Raw genomic sequence first — 23,928 nt, forward strand, 5'->3', positions numbered from 1 at the left:
TACAGATAGTTTTAAATTTAATATAGATACCTACAGTGAAACAAAAAATACTTATAAATCCATTACATCCTGCACCAGTAATGAACCACATTATTAGCTTGACCATTCTTGCAAACGGACATTAGCACTTAAAGCAAGCCATTTCCACCACATCCGACTTACACCAGCTCAAAATCTCAGCCATCACTCCTTACTGCACCAGAAGTGTCTAGCCACATCCCCATGAATCCTTGTGCTGGGTTTATGGCAGTCAGGGGCGGTTCGGCGGCGCCCCTCGGGCGGCAGTGCCTCACTACCCGCTACAGTGATGGGACGCGCCGCCCCGCCCGCCCTCGCTCGCGCCACATCGCGCGACCTCCGCCGATGAACCTCCGATGTGACTGTCCGCAATCAAAATGACATTTTTTGTACATTTATACAGTGTAATATGGATCGTGCTTATATCCAACTGCTGCAGCACTACAGGTGAGCTGTAATTAGCATTTTTATTGCGTACTTTTGTGTTGAATAGTAAAAGTTTAAAAGCTCTACGAATGGATTGTTACTTTTTAATTTTGGACGGTTCCAGCTCCGAACTGAACATACTTGCGTGTTTAATTAATTTTCTTCGGTTTAATTGGCTTGAGTACGGTCCAATTATCTACAGTTGCGGAAATGATTTTGTGTTCCTACTCGTTATTGATGGCTGGGCACAATAATAATTGAAATTTTATTCAGTTGATCGAATCCATTGATTGGTCGCGAAAATATAATAAAAGAAAAGGTTTCCTGTAACATTGTAGAGACATAAAACTATTTGTGTTGTTGTTATTTCGCAAAAACTATAGGTACATAGTTTGTTGTATAATAATTAATAATGTTTGACCAAAAGTTAAGATTTGTTTTGGGAAATCAACATTGAAATATTTTGTTGTTGTTTTTAATATTCGAGCTTTAGTTACTTAAAATAGATTTCAGAAACTCTGAATATTTTATTATTTCTTAAAAAAATACAGTTTGTAGTTTATCATAATTATTATAATAAATACTAAGAACATTTTGTTATCTAATAGTCATGGTTGATAACTCGCTGTATTGTAACAAATAAATAAAATAATACTTTTTACAACTTTTCCTACATAAACAAATGAATAACCTTTCGATATGCATGCATTAGCAATGCGTGGTTATTCATTTATTCCGCCGCCACTGCCGATGCCGGGCACGAGGATAAATCGTATTATCTACACAACAATAAAACAAGTGCAAGAAAAATTACGTGCCTGTCAAATGCACCCTCGGCATAAATTAATAGTATTAGGTATGAAAGTATCTAGTAGATAAAATAGGTAGTTATAGATACTGCTGTGCTGAATAAAATGCATTCACAATCACAATCAATAACTAGTCGAAATCTTCTCATCGCCTTATTTTTTCCTGGATATTTTTTCTTCTAGTTTGTAAATATTACGATCATAAAGCTAAAATAAAAACTTTGTATTCGTGGGGATGTTAAGTATGAACTTATGTTTGAGTCATACTCAACCAGAATTCATCCAATCATAATGCTGCATTCCATTCTTAAGTTCTACTTAATTTAACGTCCTCAGTTGTGAAACTGACTCTGCTTACGAGTCACGACTGTACCAAATCCCCGAAAGGACTCAAAGGTAAATCAAGAGGGTCAGAGGACTCAAAGGTAAATCACAAACGTTATCAAAGTAAAAAAAAAACAACCTACTGTTTAACATTGATTCAACATAGTATTAACTATACCTAACTACGCTAAGGTGGCATTGGCATATTACCGCCACCTAATGTACTTACCGCAAGAAATACGTATTCTGAATACATTGTTGCACTGGAAACTAATTTATAACTATTCAAATTCAAAGCTTCGATGCACTACTAATCAACTATTGCAATAAAAACGCCGGCTTGACAGGAATCGTAGAACAGCACTGGGATTTCTTAGAAAACTTTTCATTTAACATTTGTATAGAGGGTTCGAGCACCCTTGTGTGCCAAAACATAACTCTGTTAGTACAATGGGGGCGGAAAACACTAGCTTCTGGACCCCCGGCTAGTTGCTGGGGGGCGGACGATATCTTTATTGCGATGGCTAAGATTAAGATGATAGGGAAACTTTGATTGTGGATGTGTATTTGAAAGCTTCAAAGAAAAAGTCCCAAAAAAAATTTACTTGTTGCCATTGAATAGGCTTTGATTCATTATTAGCTAAGGATAGGAAAATATTAATATTTTTTTTAAAACGAAACGAAGGTCACGGACCACAGGTAGTAATGAATAAACTATTGGTTCAGTAGTTTCAGTACTACTTAAATAAATAAAAAAATAAACCAACTCTAACTAGAGTGTAAACTTATGCAAAATTGCCATTACAGTAGATACTATATACTCTAGCAGACAACTACCAAATACATAGTAAAAAAATAAATCCCCAAAATGCTAAAAGCATTACAAATAATTTACCAATAACAAGAGCATCCGCTTAAATAAACGCAAATAAAAACTCAAAAATCACGAGAAAAATCAACTGCATCCCTTTCCCATGTAGAGCGTTATAAAAACTAGGGGTGTATTCTCACAGCGGCGTGACGCATCGACGGATTTCCGTCAGTAGTTTCCTGAGACCGCGAGACAGTTATGGATGCGCCCTAACCGTATCAGATGTACGTTACAGGCTGCCTGAATAATGCGATGTAGTTTTTATTCTTTTAGCTCAGTTTTTAGTTTAGCCTCCGTTATAGTTATAGATAACAATGGAAATAGTAGAAATGTAATTTTAATCACTTAGGTACGTTAACTTTTTGAAAATACAGGCATTTTTACATAAATATTATACCTACTCAGTTGGATTATAAATTAGTATATTTTGTATCTCTATCTAACTCTAAGGAGTTTTTAAAAGGTTAGGTACTTATGTTAGGTTATGTCTCCTTAAAAAGTCAAGATGACTCAGGACTCAGACGACACGCATTATGTTGATAGATCAATTTAACAATACATAAAATACCTAACTGAGAATGGTTCTAGAATAGACCCCTGTATGGAGAATATTTAAGTTTTCCGAACAAGTATAGAACATTCGCGCAACTCATGAATTTAAGCTTTGATAAAGCTCATGAAATAGATACCTACCTAGTTACTTGCTGAAACTTCAGTTCAGAACTACATTACGCATACTCATACTTGTACGTCAGGTTAACACTCCGTAATAAATGCTTCGTTCAGGTACTGTCGACAGAAAAGAGTAATTTAAGCGTAATTATAATACTGGGTTTATAAATTTAACCATAAATGATTTACTGGTCAAACTAAACAATTTATCCCAAGAAAAGACCGTCTGAATTCCTCCATACATAATTCCACAGAAGATAATATAATTATGTATGTATAAACTTTGGTTCGGTATGGGATATCGGAAAAAGAAAGTTCGTTAGTGGGAATATGTTTCTTTGGGAAAGTTGCTCAGTTTGATGAATGGAATATACGGTTTACACGTCAAAGTTTTAAGTAATAAAAAAAAAAAACAAACACTCACACAGCTTGTACAGAAGTGGATTGCTGCACCCACTTTTCGCCAATGTTATATTACTCCCAATGTAATAGGGGGCGGGCCTATTGCCATTTTACGGGCACATCCAAGACCCGAGAACAAATATCTGTGTTTAAGCAAATATCTGCCCCAGCCGGGAATCGAACCCTTCGGCTCAGTAGTCAGAGTCACTAACCACTACGCCATTCGGTCGTCATAATCTGGGGAGAATTAAATATATTTTTTTATTGATTGAAGTTTAGTTTTGTTTTGATGACGGTACAGTATAAGCAAGTTGTACTGTAAACTGTAATGTACAAACAATGTTCATACGATACAAAAGCTGCTTTGAAAAGTACCTATAGAAGTGCTGAAAGTATTATGTTATTTTGGAATGTGTAGAATAAACTTTCCTAAAAATCATAGAAAAAATATTATCTATTGATGATTCATCGATAGGATATTACGAATTACGAATTGAGAACCTCCTCCTTTTTTTGAAGTCGGTTAAAAATACGGATATTTCAATGACAAATACCACAGAATGTTGCAAAAATTGCGAAAGTTGCGAAAGAGGGTTGGAGTATAATTGTTAACAAAATTGTCTACGACATTAAGAAATTTGTGAAAAATTATCTAACTTCCCATATTAAATAGTCACGTGACCAATAAAGCGTCTATGGATAAGTATTTTTTGAGATATCAAATGGTTTTTTTTTATAAAATTTCATGACCCCACAGTCATTCAATTTCGCAAACTATACCTACCACTTTTGCCTGTATAACTAATATTTAATTTTAATTTAGATACAGCTACGATTTTCTTCACTAATAAAACTCTACCCTGTACAAAGAAAATCATACTCGCTGCCCAGTAATAAATAACTTTTTGTAAAAACACAAAAATTCACAACACTTTTTTGACAAAGCATGTCAACTTAATCTGAGGCGGGAAATAAAAGATTATGTAGTAATCTCCCGTCGACTGAATATACTTGTTTGGCTACACAAAGGATTTCTCATTACGTTAGCCATGTTATACTCGTATTATAATCTTATTATCTCGCTTGTGACTTAACATTTATTAACTTTGTAAAGCGGAACATTATACAGTAACACGACTATAAGAGTCAATATCATAATACCTAGGGAACTTTACGTAGGAGATTAATAATATCTTCTTTGTGATTTGTAACTTTTTCACTTCGTATTGAGCATATAAACTTAGTTACTTTGAGGCATATTTATGTATGTTTAACATAGACAATCCGGCTAATATTTTAAATACTAATGTTTGTTACTCTTTCACGGGAAAACGGCTTATATAATTTTGATAAAATTGGGTAAGTAGGAACCGCACATAATATTTCTATCCCGGAATTCCCACGGGAAAGCTTTTTAAGACTAAATCTAGTATTTTATTTTATTTTAAAAGTGTAATAACAGCCAATAGATTACCATATTACATAAAATTAAGCACTATAAAAAAGATTTTAAATCTAGTTATGCCCTATTGATAATGACACACAACATTCACATTAACACATGTATAGCCTAAATAAAACTTTTAAACACTACCCTAATGAAGTCTACTAGTCCGCATATAAACATAAGTTAAACAGCTACTAAAATATATTAAAGGTAGCCTTCTATTAACCGTATGCACGTGAATGGTAAGCGTCAATTCACACGTACCACAACCACACCACGTCGCAGCGACAAAATGTGGTCAAGCTGTGGTTTCGTGTGAATTGTGTGACAGCGGCTTTTTGCAGTTGCGTTGTGGCAGCGACAAAATGTCGATGTGGTTGCGTTGTCGCTGTCATTGCGATGTGGTAACCACGTCGTCGTGTGCAGTTAATACGGAAAACAGGTTGCCGCGGTGCCGCCGCCGCGTGGCGGCGTTGCCGTTGCGATGTGGTTGCGATGTGGTCGTATTACACAGGTGGTTGATAACAACGGCAAAATGTGGCACGTGTGAATTGGATTATTCATTGTCAATACAAAATATACGCCCGACCACATCGCGTGGTTGTGGTGTGGTTGTGGCTGTGGTGTGGTTGTGGTACGTCTGAATTGACCCTAATGGCATGATATTTAAATCTCCACAATGTAATATTGTAAACCCGAGGAAAATACGGACAGACCTATTCCGTATAAGTCCCCCTTAAGGAGTTCTAAGATGCAAAACAAGATACCCTGTATAATACACGGTAGTTTTACTAAAGTACTTAGTTAAAGTTAGGATGTAGAGCGTCTTTTAAGATGAAAATAAGAACGTTAGAATAATGTTTCACTGGTGTCCAGGTCTAGAGAGTTCTTGTTTGTCTTGAGATTTAGTCTTCACACTCTCAACTGAAACTGGACTATTCCTTTATGTTTTCGAGACTTTCCTTATAATTTTCGGGTCTTTCTGATTCCTTTATAATTCGTGATGTCAGAGTTGGTATCATTCATAACGTTGCTCACATTGGTATGTCGGTTACATTGACATGCAGGAAGCTCACTCACAAAAGTCAACCCTTCTTTATTACGACTAATGAGTTTAATAGAACAAACTGTATGGAATTCCCTTATTTATTAAAAACGAAAATAATTAAAGTGTTTATAGTCCTTAGGATATTTTGTAATCGAAAAACTTTATTCAAATTTGCTTTTTAAGCTCTTAAAAGTTTCTTCATAACTCATTTTATTGTAATAGCAGAGATTTAAAATTATTTTCAATTCAAAGTCTTTTCGTGTACCTTTTATTATTCTTCAAATTATTTTCTTAGAGACATTCATTGTGACGATTTAATGATAAAAATTTAAATATATAATTGAGAAATACCGTTGAAAGAAACATCATCAATACCACACTCTATAATCTCTATATACGTTATAGTCTGACACCAAGACACTATAATAATATACCTACTTAGACACGGTTATCACAGTTCAGCACAATAGTCGTGAAAATGACATTGATTCTCTGTAAACAAATGTACTTACCTACAGCTTCGGGTTCCAACTTCAGTACCGGGCCTCACAAGTTTACTAGTTTCCAAACATTGACATAACACGAGAAGAAGAAGCATGGGATCCAGAAATCTGACCAATGGCCAAAGGGCACCCGGGGGTGCACTATAGGAGCCCGCTAGAGTGACGTATCAACTGTTCCTTATGCAGTGCATCCTGTGTAGTCAATGACTGACACTTAGGCCCTGTTTCACAATGTCTGGTTAGTGGCTACCTGTGAGATAAAATACATGCTGTCACTCTCTGATATTATTTTTTTGAGAGTGACAGCATGTATTTTATCCCACAGGTAGCCCCTAACCAGACATTGTGAAACAGGGCCTTATAATAATATATGACTTCTAAATTTATCACCACGGTTGCCAACTCTTGTGTTTGTCACCGACACCACAAGAAGAAGAACAAATAACCATCTATCTATGCGCGTCAATAACATTTGATTCCATAAGCTGAACTTAAAGGTAAAGTATACTAATAAAGAATCTGACACCCACACTTCACTAAAAGCGGAATGCACTAAATAAGCGTAAACCAATTACTCAATTCACTTAGGGAGAGACGACAATTAGGGTTGGGAACCCGGGAAGTTTCCCTCTGGGGTCAATCTGACCCCAAGACACCTCGACCCCATGTCGAAATTGATCTTGCACCCTCTCCGCCTAGAAGCTAAGAAACTTTTTAGCTAAACGGGAAATTGAATTCCAAAGGCGATAAAATAAGAGTTTTAACACTTTATGTTGGTGTTGTTTTGCTCATTCACTTAAGACAAAGTCAGTTAGGACCGGGAAGCGTTTCCATTGAGGGTCATTCTTACCCCTTATTGACTGCGAGCGAGACATGAAAGGTCAGTCTAATATTGACATTGCTTTCGTAGAACTAAGAAACATGACAAAATAATACATATAATTACCAATGTATTATAAATAAATATAGAGTGATTTTTTATGAGTTACGTGCCCGTTGCCTGTGTCATGACACTAACATTTTTAAAAGTAGGTACTATTATTTTCTTTATTTAAGTTTACTTAAATAAAGCAATGTCATGTTTCATTTAGGTAAACTCAATTAGTAATATATACTATCCCCCTTATTCATAAAAAAGTTAGTGAACGCTTTAGCTATTGAACTGTTTTGAAACATAATTTTGTTCTTTGACAAAGAGGGACAAAACAGTTAAATAGCTTAAGCGTCCATTAACTTTTTTATGAATAAGTGGGTATGTATGTAAGTATACTTGTATAGGTATCATAAAGAAGTCAAAAATATATCTATTTGAATTTTTCCCAACACCGATTACCACCCTCGTTTAAACATTCTAATGGATTTTATTTTTAAATACCAATTTACCGTCGGTCGTAAGTTGAAAATTACTGTAATCGCCGTCGATTATAATTCTGTCAACACAATTTTTAAAAGGTATACGAAGTTAATAAATTGTTTAAGTATTCACTGTGAACTAAGAATACACAGCTGTTATGAAATGCTGAAGTAACCCTTATACCTATAAAAATAAAAACCATACACATGTCAGTCATTGTCAGTCATTCATTAATGTCCCTTTTCAAACGACCACTGTGATTTTTTTATTGATACATCTGGATATACTAAGTATGAACAGTTTTAAAAATACTATAGGTGCAGTTATTTTTTATACAATAATTTATTCATATTTTTCAACAGGAGAAAATTCTCATAGGTTGTTAAAAATGATTTCGTTACTTCCCTACATATTATACTATTTTTTAAATCTCATCGCACTGTGTCGGGTGCAAAGTTATAGTGAGCGGAGATGAGATAGGTAAATCAGTAGGCAATAATTAAACAATTTTGCCACGCCAAAAAATTTACTATTACGCATAAGTTGCCGCTTCACGGGTTCGTTATCGACGTTATTCATTTTAATGCGCGTTCCACCAATCACGGCGCCGTATTTATGGCAAATCGCGATATAGTAACGTTTATCTACATCGATGACGTATCCGTGTAGCGGCAACAGAAGTTCGCCCCACTTAATCAAACGCGGAAACCATATCCACGAAACTTCGCACATTCGCGGCCGTATCCCCGACTTGTCGATAATGGAACAATCCTGTTGCCAATCCTAGAGAGTGCTTGTCAGCAGTAGCAGTAATGGGGTAATACCGAGCACCCACCCAGGGCAATGTGGACCCTATGCTGATAGCAACAGAAGTGACGCTAATTAGTATGTGAGAAGTTTTGAGGACATCGCCGATAGTCGTTAGGGGTAACTTTAGCCGGAGTTTGCAAGCGCTTCAATTGGCGTAGCGTCTTGGTTTTTAATTTAAGAAAGTGTAAACGGTATATGTAGTTTGCACTTAGAGCTTATGCTGCTTTGATGCTAGCGTTTTTTACAGAGGGTGTTATAAGTTAAGCGTTTTTCGTGTACTTATCTTCTTCATTGTGGGAGCACGGATCGGATGTACAATTAATAATACATACATTTTATTTTAGAAATATGTAGATCGATTTATCTATGTACTTAATTACTGAGTATTGAGCGAACACTTAATTGAGATTAGTTCAATTATATTTTATAAACTTATAGACTATCGTCGAGATTAAGCAGGTAATTTTAATTAGAAATCAGTTAAGCTGATATAGAAGAGTATCTAATTAATAAAGTTACATGGTGCATTTGAATTACTTGGTTATTATCTAAACCTGTCCTGCTGCTATAATTGTCATTTATGAATTATGATTATAACTAATTCTTTGACCTAAATACAAATAGGTATGAAAATGTTTTAGGCAGGTACACATGAACCTGACAGTTTAGTCCATATACAGTGTGTTGTTTTTTGGACCCGACAAACCCGGGGGTTTTTTCTCGATGAAATTACTCGTAGAATCCACAAAAAAACAACACACTGTATATAAGAATCATAATGATTTTAAAATAAGCGAATGCATTTTGTTTGCAGGTCGGGAATTACCTAGTGGACAGAATGTAGTGTCTGTCGCACCGATAGAGGTACCCGATGGTGAGTCACTCTAATCTCATCTTCAGTCAGAGGGCCTAGTGTAAGTTTCTTTACTGGTCGAGCAGTGAATATCGACGCAAAACTGTAAGGTGTAGAGCTACTGCAGCGCGTAGTGCGAAGTGGTGATTCTCCCGCGCCATACAAATTCACCATCATCATCCATCATAACCCATCACGTCTCCACTGCTGGGGCACGGGTCTCCTTCCAAGGGCGGGTTGGGCAAATATACAAATTCACGATTACTCATTACTCTTCATTATTCGAACGGTGTAAAAACTCGCACTCCGTTTTCTGAACACATTGCTTCCTTATAGATATAGGCTATCCTATATTGCTACGGCTGCGTTTAAATAGTATAGGTACTAAATCTTTTTCTATTCTTACATAAATTCAGCACTATTGAAGCGTATTGAAGCAAAGCTGATTTGGAGCTTTAGGTATAAACATAGCAATTACTACGTTGCCTTAGTTATCTCTACTTTTGAATTACACTGATTTTATGAACAAAGCTTAAGCACACTCAAATAAACATCACAGTAAAACGCTATAGTACTCACCTAATTTGTACTGTGTACGTTTAAACAGACTATAACAGGCACCTAAATACAGTTTTCTGACAGCATAAATAATGAAATGATCACCTATAGTTTGCGCAGAAATATCAGTGAGTAAGCTTGATTGGGTTATCATTATCAGTTATGTAGAGTGCATGCACACTGGTGCAATATGCACATTGCGCGGTCAACCCGATAAACGAGCCAGCCATTCATTTCAACAGTATTTATCAGAAAGTAAACAATATTATAAAAAGTTCTACTTATAGGTAATAAGGAGGTAAAAGTATTATGTTTGTGTACCTTCTGTACTCATTAGTGACGAAAACTTTATGAATTGGTGGTAGAGAAGGTAATAAGTATTAGGAATATCGACAAATAATTGTAAAATTTTACGTCTAATAAACAACATTTCATATAATTAGTTAAGATTATGAAATAATGATGTTGGCCTAAGTAATATTAGAAAAGAACAAGCGACACATTATATTAATTATGTTTGTTTTGATTTGTTAACACTGTTATTGTGTTTGTATTTATAAACCTTAGGAAATAAAGTAGCTTAGTAGGCAACGTATCAGTAGCACAAAATAGCAACTTCAATAATTATTATCGATTGCCTCGAGAGCTAACAATGGAATGATGGACGCACCTGCCGTTTCACATATTAATATTAGAAACACCATTTAGAGACGTATTCTTTAAACCTGTAAATTGACTATAATGCTCTAAAGTATTCATTTAATTTTATACGCGTAGATTTCATTGTAAGTATACAAACATGGGTACCTACGGTAAAAAAATGATACCTAATTAGCATTTATAATGTATCGAAATATATGATTTGATTCAGCCTTGACTTGTGCCTGAACTGTAGTAACCCAACTCAAGATGGCCCAAGGCTCAAGGCCCAAGGACTATCATTGTCACTACCGTTAGCTAGAAGTATGACCAGCTCTTTTTACACACAAGGGTGCATGATGAAATCCTTTAATATCTTTATACTTGTCGTTATTTTATTGTCTACTGCTGGACATAGGCCTCTACCAAGGAGCGCCACAGCACTCTGTTCGGCCTTCCTCATCTAGCCACTGCCAGCCTCTTATCTAATGGGTCAATTACAACTTACGAGTACAGTAGCGAGTCAGTGTCCTCGGCCGAGCACTCGGTCACTTGTTAGCCGTTCATTGGTCGAGGATCGGCCGAGGATACTGTCTCACCACTGTACTCGTTAGGTGTAATCGACCAATAAGATCTTCATTCCAGCGGGCCGAAGCACCCCACGTTACTTCTGCCTGTTTATGGTTTACACGCGAGGACTCGTTTACCCCACCGAGTGTCGGTTTTTCGGAATATAGGGCCGGCCCACTGCCACTTAAGCTTGCAGATATTTAGTACCATGTTCATTTCCAATAATTTAATTACAGGTTCATACATTTTAGGAAACAATGGGCCAAGCAAAGTTTTCGTAAAAGCTAGGTCGGTAAAAATGTGTTTGTCGCGAGACTCGCGAGTAAGCTACGCATAAATCAATGAGCGACCGGGGCTAGACGCGACGGCACCAAACAGAGTTGTTTGTTCGAAACTTCTGTGCTACTACTGGTATCCTAGTACTCAACTCGAAAATACCATCTTACGAATATTAACTTTTATTGGATCTCAATGGTAAGAATACAGTCATATATAGGTACCTACCATTGTTAAAAATTTTGTGATAATATCACATCTAACAAATCTACATCTGAACTATCAAGGGTTTATCAAGGGTCTCTTCTTCTTGTCCTGATGAAGGCAACGGCCAGGCAACGGCCCAGTCGACCGGGTACTATATTACATACCCATATCTCATACAGAACTTAAGAATCGTATCTAAGCTTAGTTAGTTTTATTTTGTCTGTTAGTTCAGTTTTGTTTCGTGTATATCAATTGTAACTTGATTGGAAATAAATAAACACTTAATATTGTTTAGAATCGTAGGTAACGTCTTGATTTTAAAAGAGAAATGTTTAACTTGTAAAAGATCTCAATAGTGATACAGCTCTGGAACACGAACAAAATGTATCAAGTACTATTAATTTGGATCAAACTTACAACGAACTTCCGTAGTTGTAATGTAGTTAGGTGAATCTATCCAACTACAGAACAGTGTCTTTTAATTACTACTCTTTGGAACTTGCAACCTATAGTTAAACTGAGAGTTACCTACGAGTTTTGCTTACGTAGAAATTAATAAATAAGAAAGGACTAAATTGGTAAATAAATGCATAGGTAACTAAAGTAGATTAATTAAATAATGCCAGTAAAATATTATACACAATGTTGCAAAAAGAGTAAAGTGAAAGAAGGTTTAGTTTGGCCGTAGAACAAAAGTTATCCAAAATAACCCCCCGAGTCACCCACTTTTGGCTTACTATATCTATTTTGTAACATACTGTTTAATCAATCAATTAATCATAATGCCATAAGTACCACCAAAGGTAAAATAATTTCAGTACACACTAATTTTTTATGTCATTTTTCCCTCGTGACCAAAAATAATAAAGATTGAGTTTTATGCTAATAGGATTGTAGCTAACATAGTCGTAATGTGACACAAAATTAACACGGCATAATAATTATGTTATAAGTTAATTAAGTAGGTATAATGACTCATTTAATAAAATTACGAATGATCAAATATTTATACTAATCTTACGCTCAGTATTAGTAACACACACGCACTCACGCCTTGTACTAATGTACTCCCTTGCGGGGTAGGCAGAGGTGCATTGCTGCACCCACTTTTCGCCAGAGTGTTATGTTAGTCCCAATGTAATAGGGGGCGGGCCTATTGCCATTTTACGGGCACATCCAAGACCCGAGAACAAATATCTGTGTTTAAACAAATATCTGCCCCAGCCGGGAATCGAACCCGGGACCATCGGCTCAGTAGTCAGGGTCACTAACCACTACGCCATTCGGTCGTCAAACTATTAGTAACAGAGGATAGCAATGAAATTAATAAATAAATAAATCTATTCAATATGCATTAAATTGTGATAAAAAAGTACTATACCGGATGGAATATCATAAGTAAAGTTCTCATTGCCACGCCCATGTACCCGATATACTGAAAAACATTACATAACTTATTATAGACGTTTAGCGAGACCATCACTATTGAGAATATTATACTCTACAATCTTATCTTCCCTTAAAATGATTTTAATTTGTTTCAGAGTCAATGTACCCACGATTCGGAGAAGACATTCAAAATGTGACTGTCACTATAGGAAGAGACGCCTTGCTAGCGTGCGTCGTCGAAAACCTTAGGGGATTCAAGGTAATGTACCTTTTTGATGGCTCTTCCAGAAATAAAACAGGAATTTTCACTGGAGTTCGGCTCCACAGAAGAGTGTGAAACTAAAAGTTTGCCTGTAAAGTTGTAGTACATACGTCTATAGACGCTTAGATATGAATAGTTGCGGAACGAAAATATACCTACCGGTGGTTTTATACACTATACAAAGTATCTTTACTTACATACAAAATCATTTTGGCTTGTTTATAGTTTATCCTTACTTAACTTCATCACTGTCCAACGCAACACTGTTGTAAGTTTTTTTAGTTACTGCTAGTTTTTATCCCCTTATTCCCACAAGACAACATCTCAAAGAAAAGGTTCCCTAATAAAAGACTAAAATACAGAAAAAAAACTCACTCAATTTCTTTCACCAGGTGGCATGGGTCCGCATGGACACGCAGACGATCCTGTCGATCCACCACAACATAATCACGCAGAACCCGCGCATCAGCCTCTCGTACAACGACCACCGCTCCTGGTACCTGCACATCAAGAACGTGCAGGAGGTGGACCGCGGCTGGTACATGTGCCAGGTCAACACCGACCCCATGCGCTCCAGGAAGGGGTACCTGCAGGTTGTCGGTGAGTGGTGGCTCCTAGCGGGTCATGTGATCCTGGTAGATTATTATGGTGACACTATCTTACCTATGATATGATACATAAGCGCGCAGATACATACTGAAACAAAATGTAATTGGTGGAGGCACAGATAACAATAATATAAACTACGTGGAGGCTACATAAATTGAAACAGGAAACTTTATATTAACAATTTGACAGGCTTACGAATAGGGCAATAATTAAATAGTAGGTAGCTTGATTCATGAGTCATTTCAGTCCACAGCCGCTTATTAGTTTTTTAGTAGTTTTACTTTGTAATGTAGCTCCTTATTTTTTATGGAACCCTTGTTAATTATAAACACGTAAAACTCTTAATCAGTCGGTACTCATTTGTACTACATACAAGTAAATTAATATTATGTAAGACTACAAATCCAATGGCTGTTTATATGTATTAAACCGGAACAAAGTCGTTACAGTCGTTAGTTAGTTCACTGATAGAAGGTAAACTTTTTATGTGTTTCCGTCACGCGATTACATATTGGGTGTGAATTTGAGCTAGTTAATGCTTACGTAATCGTTTAAATCATTTGTACTTAGGTACCCCTGTTTCCAACTTATGACGTCATGCAATCCAATGTATCATAAATGCGTATTTATCATAAAAAACAAATCATTTCACCGGACATATTGCCGAGTTGCCACAAAAACGCAAGTCATGCGCGCCCCGGCGAGTGCGGTACCAGGGTAGCATAAAATTTGCGTAGCTCTAACTTTGTTTACTCACGCAGTGCCACCATCCATCATCGACAACATGACGTCTACTGACGTCGTGGTGCGCGAGGGGTCTGATGTGACCCTGGTGTGTCGGGCCAGCGGGTACCCGGAGCCCTACGTCATGTGGAGGCGGGAGGATGGACAAGACTTTCAGTATAATGGGGAGTCTGGTAAGTTAATTTTGGGACTTGTAAGAGCGATAAATGTACGATTTATCCTAAAATGTATTATAATTTGGTAACCTCATAAAAATATGACTCCTATTATGCAACTTTTTGTATTTATTAAGTACTAGCTGTTCCCGCGCGCTTCGCTTCGCCTTAAAAAGTTTTCCCGTGGGACTTCCGGGATAAAAAGTAGCCTATGTTCTTTCCCAGGGTCTAGACCGTATGTATACCAAATTTCATTCAAATCCGTTCAGTAGTTTTGGCGTGAAAGAGTAACAGACAGACAGACAGACAGACAGACAGACAGACAGACAGACACAGTTACTTTCGCATTTATAATATTAGTTAGGATTTCTCAAAATGCATTATTTTGTTTAATAGATTCCCTACGAACTAAATTTCAAAACACCGAATGTAAACAATGAAAATAAAAGCTATACCGCTGCACTTTCAAAGTCGGAAAGAACCATGTCGCACTAACATTTAAACTCTTGCCCCAACAGTGAGTGTGGTCGACGGGGAGACGTTGACTATTACAAAGGTGTCTCGACTACACATGGGGGCCTACTTGTGCATCGCGTCCAACGGAGTCCCGCCTTCCATCAGCAAACGAATCATGCTGATGGTTCAGTGTGAGTAGACTAGAAGCTACAATGCTAGTTAATAAATATATAAATATATTTTACATACGATATATGTAACTACACCAAATTTAAATCGTTTAACGGACTTCGGGAAAAAAGGTATGCGAACAAGGAATGCGTAATTTGCCCACACAACTTAATTAATACGTACATACCTACCTACTGATATCGCCGAAAGATGACGTATCGTATTCACTAGGCGACAAATTGTCGCAGAACCTGTCTAGGCACATGTCGTCTACGTGTCGCCGCGACGTCGCACTCTGTTCTGCGATGTCGCACGCGACTATACAGCGACATCTACGTGTCGCAGAACAGGTTCCGTGTTTTGGCTCGCGAGACAGAACTTCCTGCGACATCTGTCTAGCGACCGCTGTTGCAGAGTGTGGACGCGTGCGCGACTTCTAGCACGCAGCACTAAAGCCTCGTATTCACTAGGCGACAAATTGTCGCAGAACCTGTCTAGGCACATGTCGTCTACGTGTCGCCGCGACGTCGCGCTCTGTTCTGCGACGTCGCACGCGACTATACAGCGACATCTACGTGTCGCAGAACAGGTTCCGTGTTTTGGCTCGCGAGACAGAACTTCCAGCGACATCAGTCTAGCGACCGCTAGCACGCAGCACTAACTGCCACGACAACCTCGGGCGACATGTCGGCGGAGACTGCTGGTGTGGACAAGCAAAATGTATCACGACATGTTACCAAAATGTTCTGAGAACACGCACCGTAGATGTTCTGTAACAGTCTCAGAACTTGTGCCCTAGTGAATTCGAGGCTTAACTGTCACGACTTCCTCGGGCGACATGTCGGCGGAGACTGCTGGTGTGGAAAAGCAACATGTATCACGACATGTTACCAAAATGTTCTGAGAACACGCACCGTAGATGTTCTGTAACAGTCTCAGAACTTGTGCCCTAGTGAATTCGAGGCTTAAATAGTAAGTAACTCTTCGGACAACAGATGTTTCCTCCCAAGTCACGTTCCATTTATTCATGCAAGTATCTGACGCTTGTTGAAAGAAACAAGCAATAAAGCAAAAAAAATGCCAAGAAAAATCGGTCAACTTAAGTGAATCTGTATAGCATTGAAGCGTATAGCATTGACGGTAGATAAAGACAGTAGTCTCTCTGATTGAAACCGAGCAAACAGTAATAGACCTATTATGGCTATTGCAATTTCCCATTATTGATATAGGTAGTACCTATGTTTGTAATTATTTAGATTATGCTCTTCGAAATTAATTAATCTCATCGTATTAATTACCGTTAGTAAACACTGAAAATACACGTTTAATACTTAGATAAATATTTAACTCGCCAGTTAATTAAATTCCATTGTTAAATTTAATATCTGCTAATAATACAGTAATACGTTCCTCGCAGAAAGTAGTTCATTATGGCCGACACAATGTATTTCATAGGGTGTTATTAATATCTGACGACGGCAAAGCTAAAAGAGCCGTGGTGGCGTAATGGATAAGGATCGTTCTCTCATTCTTTTTTCATACTTTTTAATGCAGTGAGTATTTAACTTACTCACTAATCAGCATTAATAATATTGACACTCCGAACTATCTGCGGTTTCTATTGATTGCATCAGACCAACTAGTGACTGAACCGTAGGTATGCCCTGATCCCATTATTAACCCTTCACTCGTGAAAATACTCTAACGCAACGCATAAAATAATTATGTTTCTCAGCTGCCGCTACACGGGTTTTACCGACGTTTATCTACGTCGATAACGAACCGCGTTATAGTTAACGCGATTCGCCGTAAATACGGCACTTTGAATGGAGGAACGCATAAACGAGTTTATCGGCGTCTATAAGAAATTCATATAGCGGCCGCAAATCATATTCAACTTTTACTCATTACCTTTAAGGCGAAAACCGACGCCTTAAGACTTCCAACTTCTTCAAACGCCTCTTCCCCCGGCAGTTCCGCCGATGCTGTCGATCCCCAACCAGCTGGAGGGCGCGTACCTCGGCCAGGACGTGACGCTGGAGTGCCACACGGAGGCCTACCCCTCCTCCATCAACTACTGGACCACGGACCGCGGAGACATGATCATTTCCGGTAAGAGAATCTGGGAGTTTTGAATTTGGGATGAATTGTTTTATCGGCGATTCCCGTTTGAGGTTTTTGAATTTGGAATCTGTATGTTTTATCGAAATGTCGATCCCCATTTGTTTTTTTTAATTTCAAAACAAGTGTTTTATCGAAGTATTAATACGTTTGATGTTTTTTTAATTTGGAGTGAGAGGATTTTTTGGATGGTAAAAGAACCTCCTCCTTTTTTCGAAGTCGGTTAAAGAGGAAGAAACAGCTGAGACGAGGACAGGGTGGTTTAAATGTTGCTGGCTGATGATAATGTGGCACCAATATTTATTTTAACTGCTATTTTTTTTATTCTATGAGGATTATCTCGTATGACATAATTATAGTAATCTATTTGTGATCTACAAACCTACTCATGAAAATTAAAACAATTGTTGATCTTCGTTGCATCGTAAAAGAAGAACAAGCACAATTTTATTGCTGTAATCGCTATCTTAGTTATGTAAATTTTAAGAATGGTGATTATTTTTATAATAACTCGTAAAATACATAGGCGTAATGTTTGATTTAGGTTTATTTCATTCAAGATTTACAGGGTGATTTATTTTTGTGAACGTCCTCATACCATGACGATTAAAAGTAAACGTCCACATTTCGTCATAGTACCTACGCAACGGACGCATCGCATTCAGTATTCTTTGTACAGAACGAGTGCACGAGTGCATCGGCATTGTTGTCGTCATTTTTCCATATTATATTTATGACAATCCGTTTGATGCGATACGTACGATACCGATAGATGGAGCATTACCTTAATCTAGCGAACCACAATGCAGTTTCTAAATATAGGTACCTACAGAGTTTTAAAATTGTAAAATGGTAATACAATAAAAGACATTTTACATATAAATAAGCCTATCTAAAATAATGATTATTATAAGGGGTCCGTTAGGGACTTAGGGTACGATACGGTGAGATAATTTCGATACAATGATACGCAAAACTTACAACAATAAGAGCCACTATTGCTAGTTTAACAAGCTTTAGATTGTTTAATATGATTGCGTGAAGCTACTTTCATTGATACCAATAAATCAATGATTTAGCCCCTCATACCACATTTGACTAGCATACGTTATTTATGTACATGTTAATTATGAGTTTTCAATAAAATTCATAACACTGGGATACCACTGTTATTATTAAACTTAACAGTCTTAATTTTCCATTTATTTCAACGCAACATTTTTGAGGGGCTGATATAAAATAATATTATAACTAATGCGTTCACTAGTTTATATTCGTAAGTCAACGCTTATGATGTTTAGTACATTATACTAAGCTTCATTCAATTTTCGATATTGAGTATTAGAAAAATAAGGCTTTACTCGCTATGAAATAGCGATGGGCGCTGAATTTAAAGCGTTTCAGATACCTTCGTGGGAAGTAATCCTGTATAAAGGTTACATGATGTTCATTTAATTGTGTTTATGAAACGAGAATCACCCTTCAAGCCTTCAGAAATGAATGCAACAAAGTTAAAGGTGCCTTTATATATTGTGTTTGCTACCGATTGTGTTTTACTAAAATAGCTACCAGTGCTGGTATTGCACAAAGGAAATTTAATTAAACTCTCACTCAGCTAGAGCCCCGTACTAGTAAAAAAGAATATTTCATCTTGTTTTAAAAAAAATATGACAAGTCGTGCTCTTATGAAATTCAAGTATTTTTGTTTGAAAAAAACGGGTTTTATAACATGTTTAGTAAAATGCATGTTATTGTGCAGAATACAGGCTTTGTCCATCCAAATCGTATGATTTTAAAAAAACTAAAATTATATTGGCTGCGACCACTGCTCTTCTTTTGTAGATGTAGCTTGTAGGTACTTATATGTACGAAATATAGGATGTGATCTCTTTCAAATGGCTCACAAGGGAACACTTTTAAATTATAAGCACTCTACAATACATAATTATATTTTGTTTGTCCTTCTTTTACGACCGACGCAACGAAGCAAAACGGAAGGTCTACCAAATTTTATGTTGATAGGGATTTTTGGTATATTGAATACCTTTATAATTAGAAATATGAATTGAGTATACTGATACAAAAGTATCACTTCCTCAGAAACATCGTGTGTACAGATTTGATATTTAAGTAGAAATGGAAATTGTAGGTGGAAAATACGAAGCGTTCCCGATGGACAGCGGCTACAACAAGTTCATGATGCTCAAAATAAGGAACATCACTAAAGAGGATTTCGGCTTCTACAAGTGCATAGCCAAGAACTCCTTGGGCGAGACCGACGGGATCATCAAACTGGATGGTAAGATTTTTTTCTTAAAAGTAATAACCTGTCGCGGTAAATCCGTTTGAATTTCGAATGAGTTAAAAGAAAAGCTAATTCAGATTTTAAATTTATCACTGTTATTAATTTGATTCCGAATCATCATCATCATCATCAGCCTTCTATCGCCCTCTGTTGGGTATAGGTCTCCTTATTTGTACGCCAATTCTTCCGGTCCTGTGCCGCTCTGATCCACTGCTTCCCTGCAACCTTGCAGATGTCATCGGACCATCTAGCAGGTGGTCTGCCAACCGCTCTTCGTCCGTCTCTAGGCCACCATTCTGTGACCGCCTTTGTCCACCTTCCGTCCTCCCGACGAGCCAAGTGTCCCGCCCACTCCCATTTCTGTTCGGCGACCCGCATACCGACGCCGAACACTTTGGTCCTTTTGCGGATCACCACGTTGGGAATACGGTCTCTAAGCGAAATGCCTAACATGGCTCGCTCCATAGCTATGTGTGCAACTCTGATTCGGTGCACAGTTTCCTTGGTCAGCGTCCATGTTTCGGCACCGTATGTTAGTGTGGGTAAGACACATTGGTTAAACACCTTGGTCTTCAGGCATTGTGGGATCTTAGACTTCAGGACATCATCAAGTTTTGAAAAGGCGGCCCATCCCAGTTGAATCCGCCTCGTGATCTCTTTGATTCCGAATACTTATGGATAATGAATGGACTTAGATGCAGCAGAGGCAATAATAATCCAATAATCAAATACAATTTCGATAAAAAAAAAATACGTTTTAAGATTTCTAAATTTTAGGTATATTGGAGCTAATCACATAATCTTTGCTATAGCCAGTAAGCATATTTTCATATTGCAGAGATCCCCGCCCCGCCGTCAGCATTCACATCGACGCTCAAACCGATATTAGACAACCAGACTATTAGGAAAAAAGGTAAACAATTCGGTAGAACTTCATTTATGTTAGTGACCCTGACTACTGAGCCGAAGGTCCCGGGTTCGATTCCCGGCCGGGGCAGATATTTGTTTAAACACAGATATTTGTTCTCGGGTCTTGGATGTGCCCGTAAAATGGCAATAGGCCCGCCCCCTATTACATTGGGACTAACATAAACACTGGCGAAAAGTGGGTGCAGCAATGCACCTCTGCCTACCCCGCAAGGGAGTACGTTAGTACAAGGCGTGAGTGTTTGTTTGTTTTTTTTTTATAATTAAAAATATTTATTTAATTACTTAGCTCTTATTCTTATTCAACAGGGCAAAAGCCTTTATCGCCTAATGACGTCATCAGCTCAAACTTTCACGGCCAAATCTATGGGGAACAAATACGAGATTTTGGTAAGTTGTCAATTTGTCATAGAATGTTCTATAAGTATTCTATTTTCGCAAGTATCTGTGTTATGTGTACCTGCAACCCTCTCACTGGAATGGAACTTTTGTCCATATCCCCAAGTGCTAAACGTCTCCAAAGCTAAGACCATTTATTTGCCACTACGCTAGTCCACTGCGGGTTGGTGAGTTCACGTGGCTTCTCAATGTGCAAACCGATTTTTTCCTTCCCCGTAAAGTACATGGCCAAATACTAGTTAAGCATAAAGCTAAGGTATTTTTTAAAATCTTCAAGGACATAATTATGTACGTACGGTGGCCTGCGCCTAAAAGTATACAGGCGGAGTTTTTAAAATAGCGATCCCTGATGATGAAGGGACCAGCTACATCTGTTATAAATCCGGGGACGTGTTGTGTGTGATGTGTGTAGCAGTGGTGTTTATGTGGATGTGCTTGAGAAGCATGTGAGCTTGAGATCGCTTTTTTTAAAACTCTGCCTGTATACTTTTAGGCGCAGGCCACCGTACGTAGCCCGACCCCGTAAGGAATCACAGACTCTAACTCTAAACTCCAATTTCACAATAGTCGGTTAAATTTTGTATTAACCAGGTATTGGTTGATCAATTATACGTCATCTCCATACTAAATTCTTGACAGCTGTGTGAAAAGTCAACCAATAATACTTGGTTATGCTCTAACCGACAATGGAGAAATGGGCACTAAGTATGCTAATTTTAAACATTTTTCTTCCAGATTTTGATGATGACGAAAACGGCACCGGGCATTCTTCATCCCACAAACTTAGTGTAACTACTATAATTATATGTGCAATAGCAATATTAAGGTTAAATGTCAATTCCTGATAATATGTAAATTTTTAATGTTTTTTTTTTTGTGCCGAGTAAAATTATTGGAACCGCTTGATGATAGAAGTCGTGTCAAATAAAGAGTTATTTTTTTCATATTTATATTTTCCCCACATTCCGTTAAGATATAATTATATCCGTAGGTATCCTTTACTCATATGAGACCATTCAATTGAATTGTTCTATAACCTAATAATGGATAAAATCATGAAACGAAAATATGACATGATTGTCAGTCATATTTTATACAATTTGTGTGTGCTAAAACAACAGCGGATTTAACTCCAGTTCCATGTATGATTAGTTTATTACTTTGGAACGAACAGTCAACAGAAGAGATAAGTATCCCCTGTGCAAACAGTTTGATCTGAATCACAGTTTGAATCATCTGCCATTCGTCAGTAGATTTTAATAGTTATAGTTATGTCTTTTGCGGACTGTTCGTACAATGTCTCATGTTCTCCTAAATCCCAAAACCATACAAAAAGGTATTATCTAGCTGTTCCCGTAGTTTCATAGCTTATGAATGAGTTTTGTATAAAGTTTTCTACAACGATATTACTGTAATACCTAATATTAAATTAATTTTAGTCTCTAGTTAATGTTAGAAAACGTGTATATTATTGTATTTTCTAGAACTACAAATAGGTACTTACTAAATATATCAGTCCAATTGATATTAGATTTCATGTGTTCTAAGTAAATGCTACTAATGCTTTTGTAGAAAATCTACCAACACACTTGTTTTAAAAATGCAATATTTGACATTTGATTTATTCATTTATTGTATTCAATTAAAAATAAGTACATAATTACCTAGCTTTTTGATTCTTACTTAATGCTTTTGGCTAAAAATATTTTTTACTGTATAAATAGCGTACTAGATTATAATTTTATAATATGGTACTAAAAGATCTGACAATGCCAAATCTGACTATAAAGTAAAATAAAACGATTTCAGTAAAATAGTATATTTTTCATAATAAACTTAATGACGGGTATTTTTACAAATGCAAAAACAATTTCATGAGTTTTATTTAATTCATGTTTTATATGCAATTAAAAATTAAAGTTTTCCGATTCAAAAAATACCCGTCATGTAACTTACCTTTAAAATAAACCCGGTAGGACTTCTTTTTGCGAATTTCCTATTCCAAAAGTCGTACGTCAAAACTTGTTCAAGATGACCCCCTGAATCACCCCCTTTCAGCTAAGTATATATAAAGAGAACTTAAGTAATAACATACATATGTAGGTACATAGTACCTACTTATTGGTTAGTAATTCATTAGATTGATTCCTTATTCTGAGTGCAGTCGGATCTCCCTATTCTCACGGCCCCGCGCCCGGCTGCACGCTGCAATCGATACGACCACTTACTAATTTACTACAATCGAGTTTTCCACTCGAGTCCTCCTTTGCATCCACATAATGGCGGCAATCCATTGATTTATAGCAAAGATAAGTTACCGACGGCGAACGAATACAAATGGTTGTAAGATATGGGGGACGGGTACTTTAATGAGCACCCTGTAACTCGTATGAGTTCTCGTTCTTTTTTAATAAAATTCAAATCTTTGAAAACAGGTTAAGTTGTTATCAATCTCAAGATAACTCTTGAAAGTTAATTTTACTTTGGGGACAAAGAATCACAGCCATATTGGCGCTTATTCGAATATTTAAAAAAATATTAGTAAAGTAAGGGGCAGAGAAATCTGACCCCTCTCAGAAGTTACTATGAGAGGGGGGTCAGGT

General features: G+C 37.1%; 1 protein-coding gene across 3 annotated transcripts; it reads left to right on the plus strand.

Annotated features, from left to right (window-relative positions):
* The first annotated feature begins 293 nt into the window (after positions 1-293).
* LOC105391717 (lachesin) lies at positions 294-22,547 on the plus strand. 3 transcript variants are annotated; one of them, XM_038120133.2, is made up of 11 exons: positions 294-465; positions 9,499-9,558; positions 13,332-13,435; positions 13,831-14,038; positions 14,809-14,964; positions 15,465-15,593; positions 17,548-17,685; positions 19,829-19,993; positions 20,838-20,912; positions 21,236-21,316; positions 22,061-22,547. In XM_038120133.2, exons 1-11 carry the CDS (start codon positions 396-398, stop codon positions 22,168-22,170), a joined length of 1,296 nt encoding a protein of 431 aa, XP_037976061.1. In that variant the 5' UTR covers positions 294-395; the 3' UTR covers positions 22,171-22,547. The 3 variants fall into 3 exon arrangements, with proteins under 3 accessions (XP_037976061.1, XP_037976062.1, XP_037976063.1); XM_038120134.2 differs by having other exon boundaries at positions 19,844-19,993; XM_038120135.2 differs by lacking the exon at positions 9,499-9,558.
* Positions 22,548-23,928: the final 1,381 nt, after the last annotated feature.

This window comes from Plutella xylostella, chromosome 6, assembly GCF_932276165.1.
Source record: "Plutella xylostella chromosome 6, ilPluXylo3.1, whole genome shotgun sequence".
In the NCBI taxonomy this organism is placed as follows: Eukaryota; Metazoa; Arthropoda; class Insecta; order Lepidoptera; family Plutellidae; genus Plutella; species Plutella xylostella.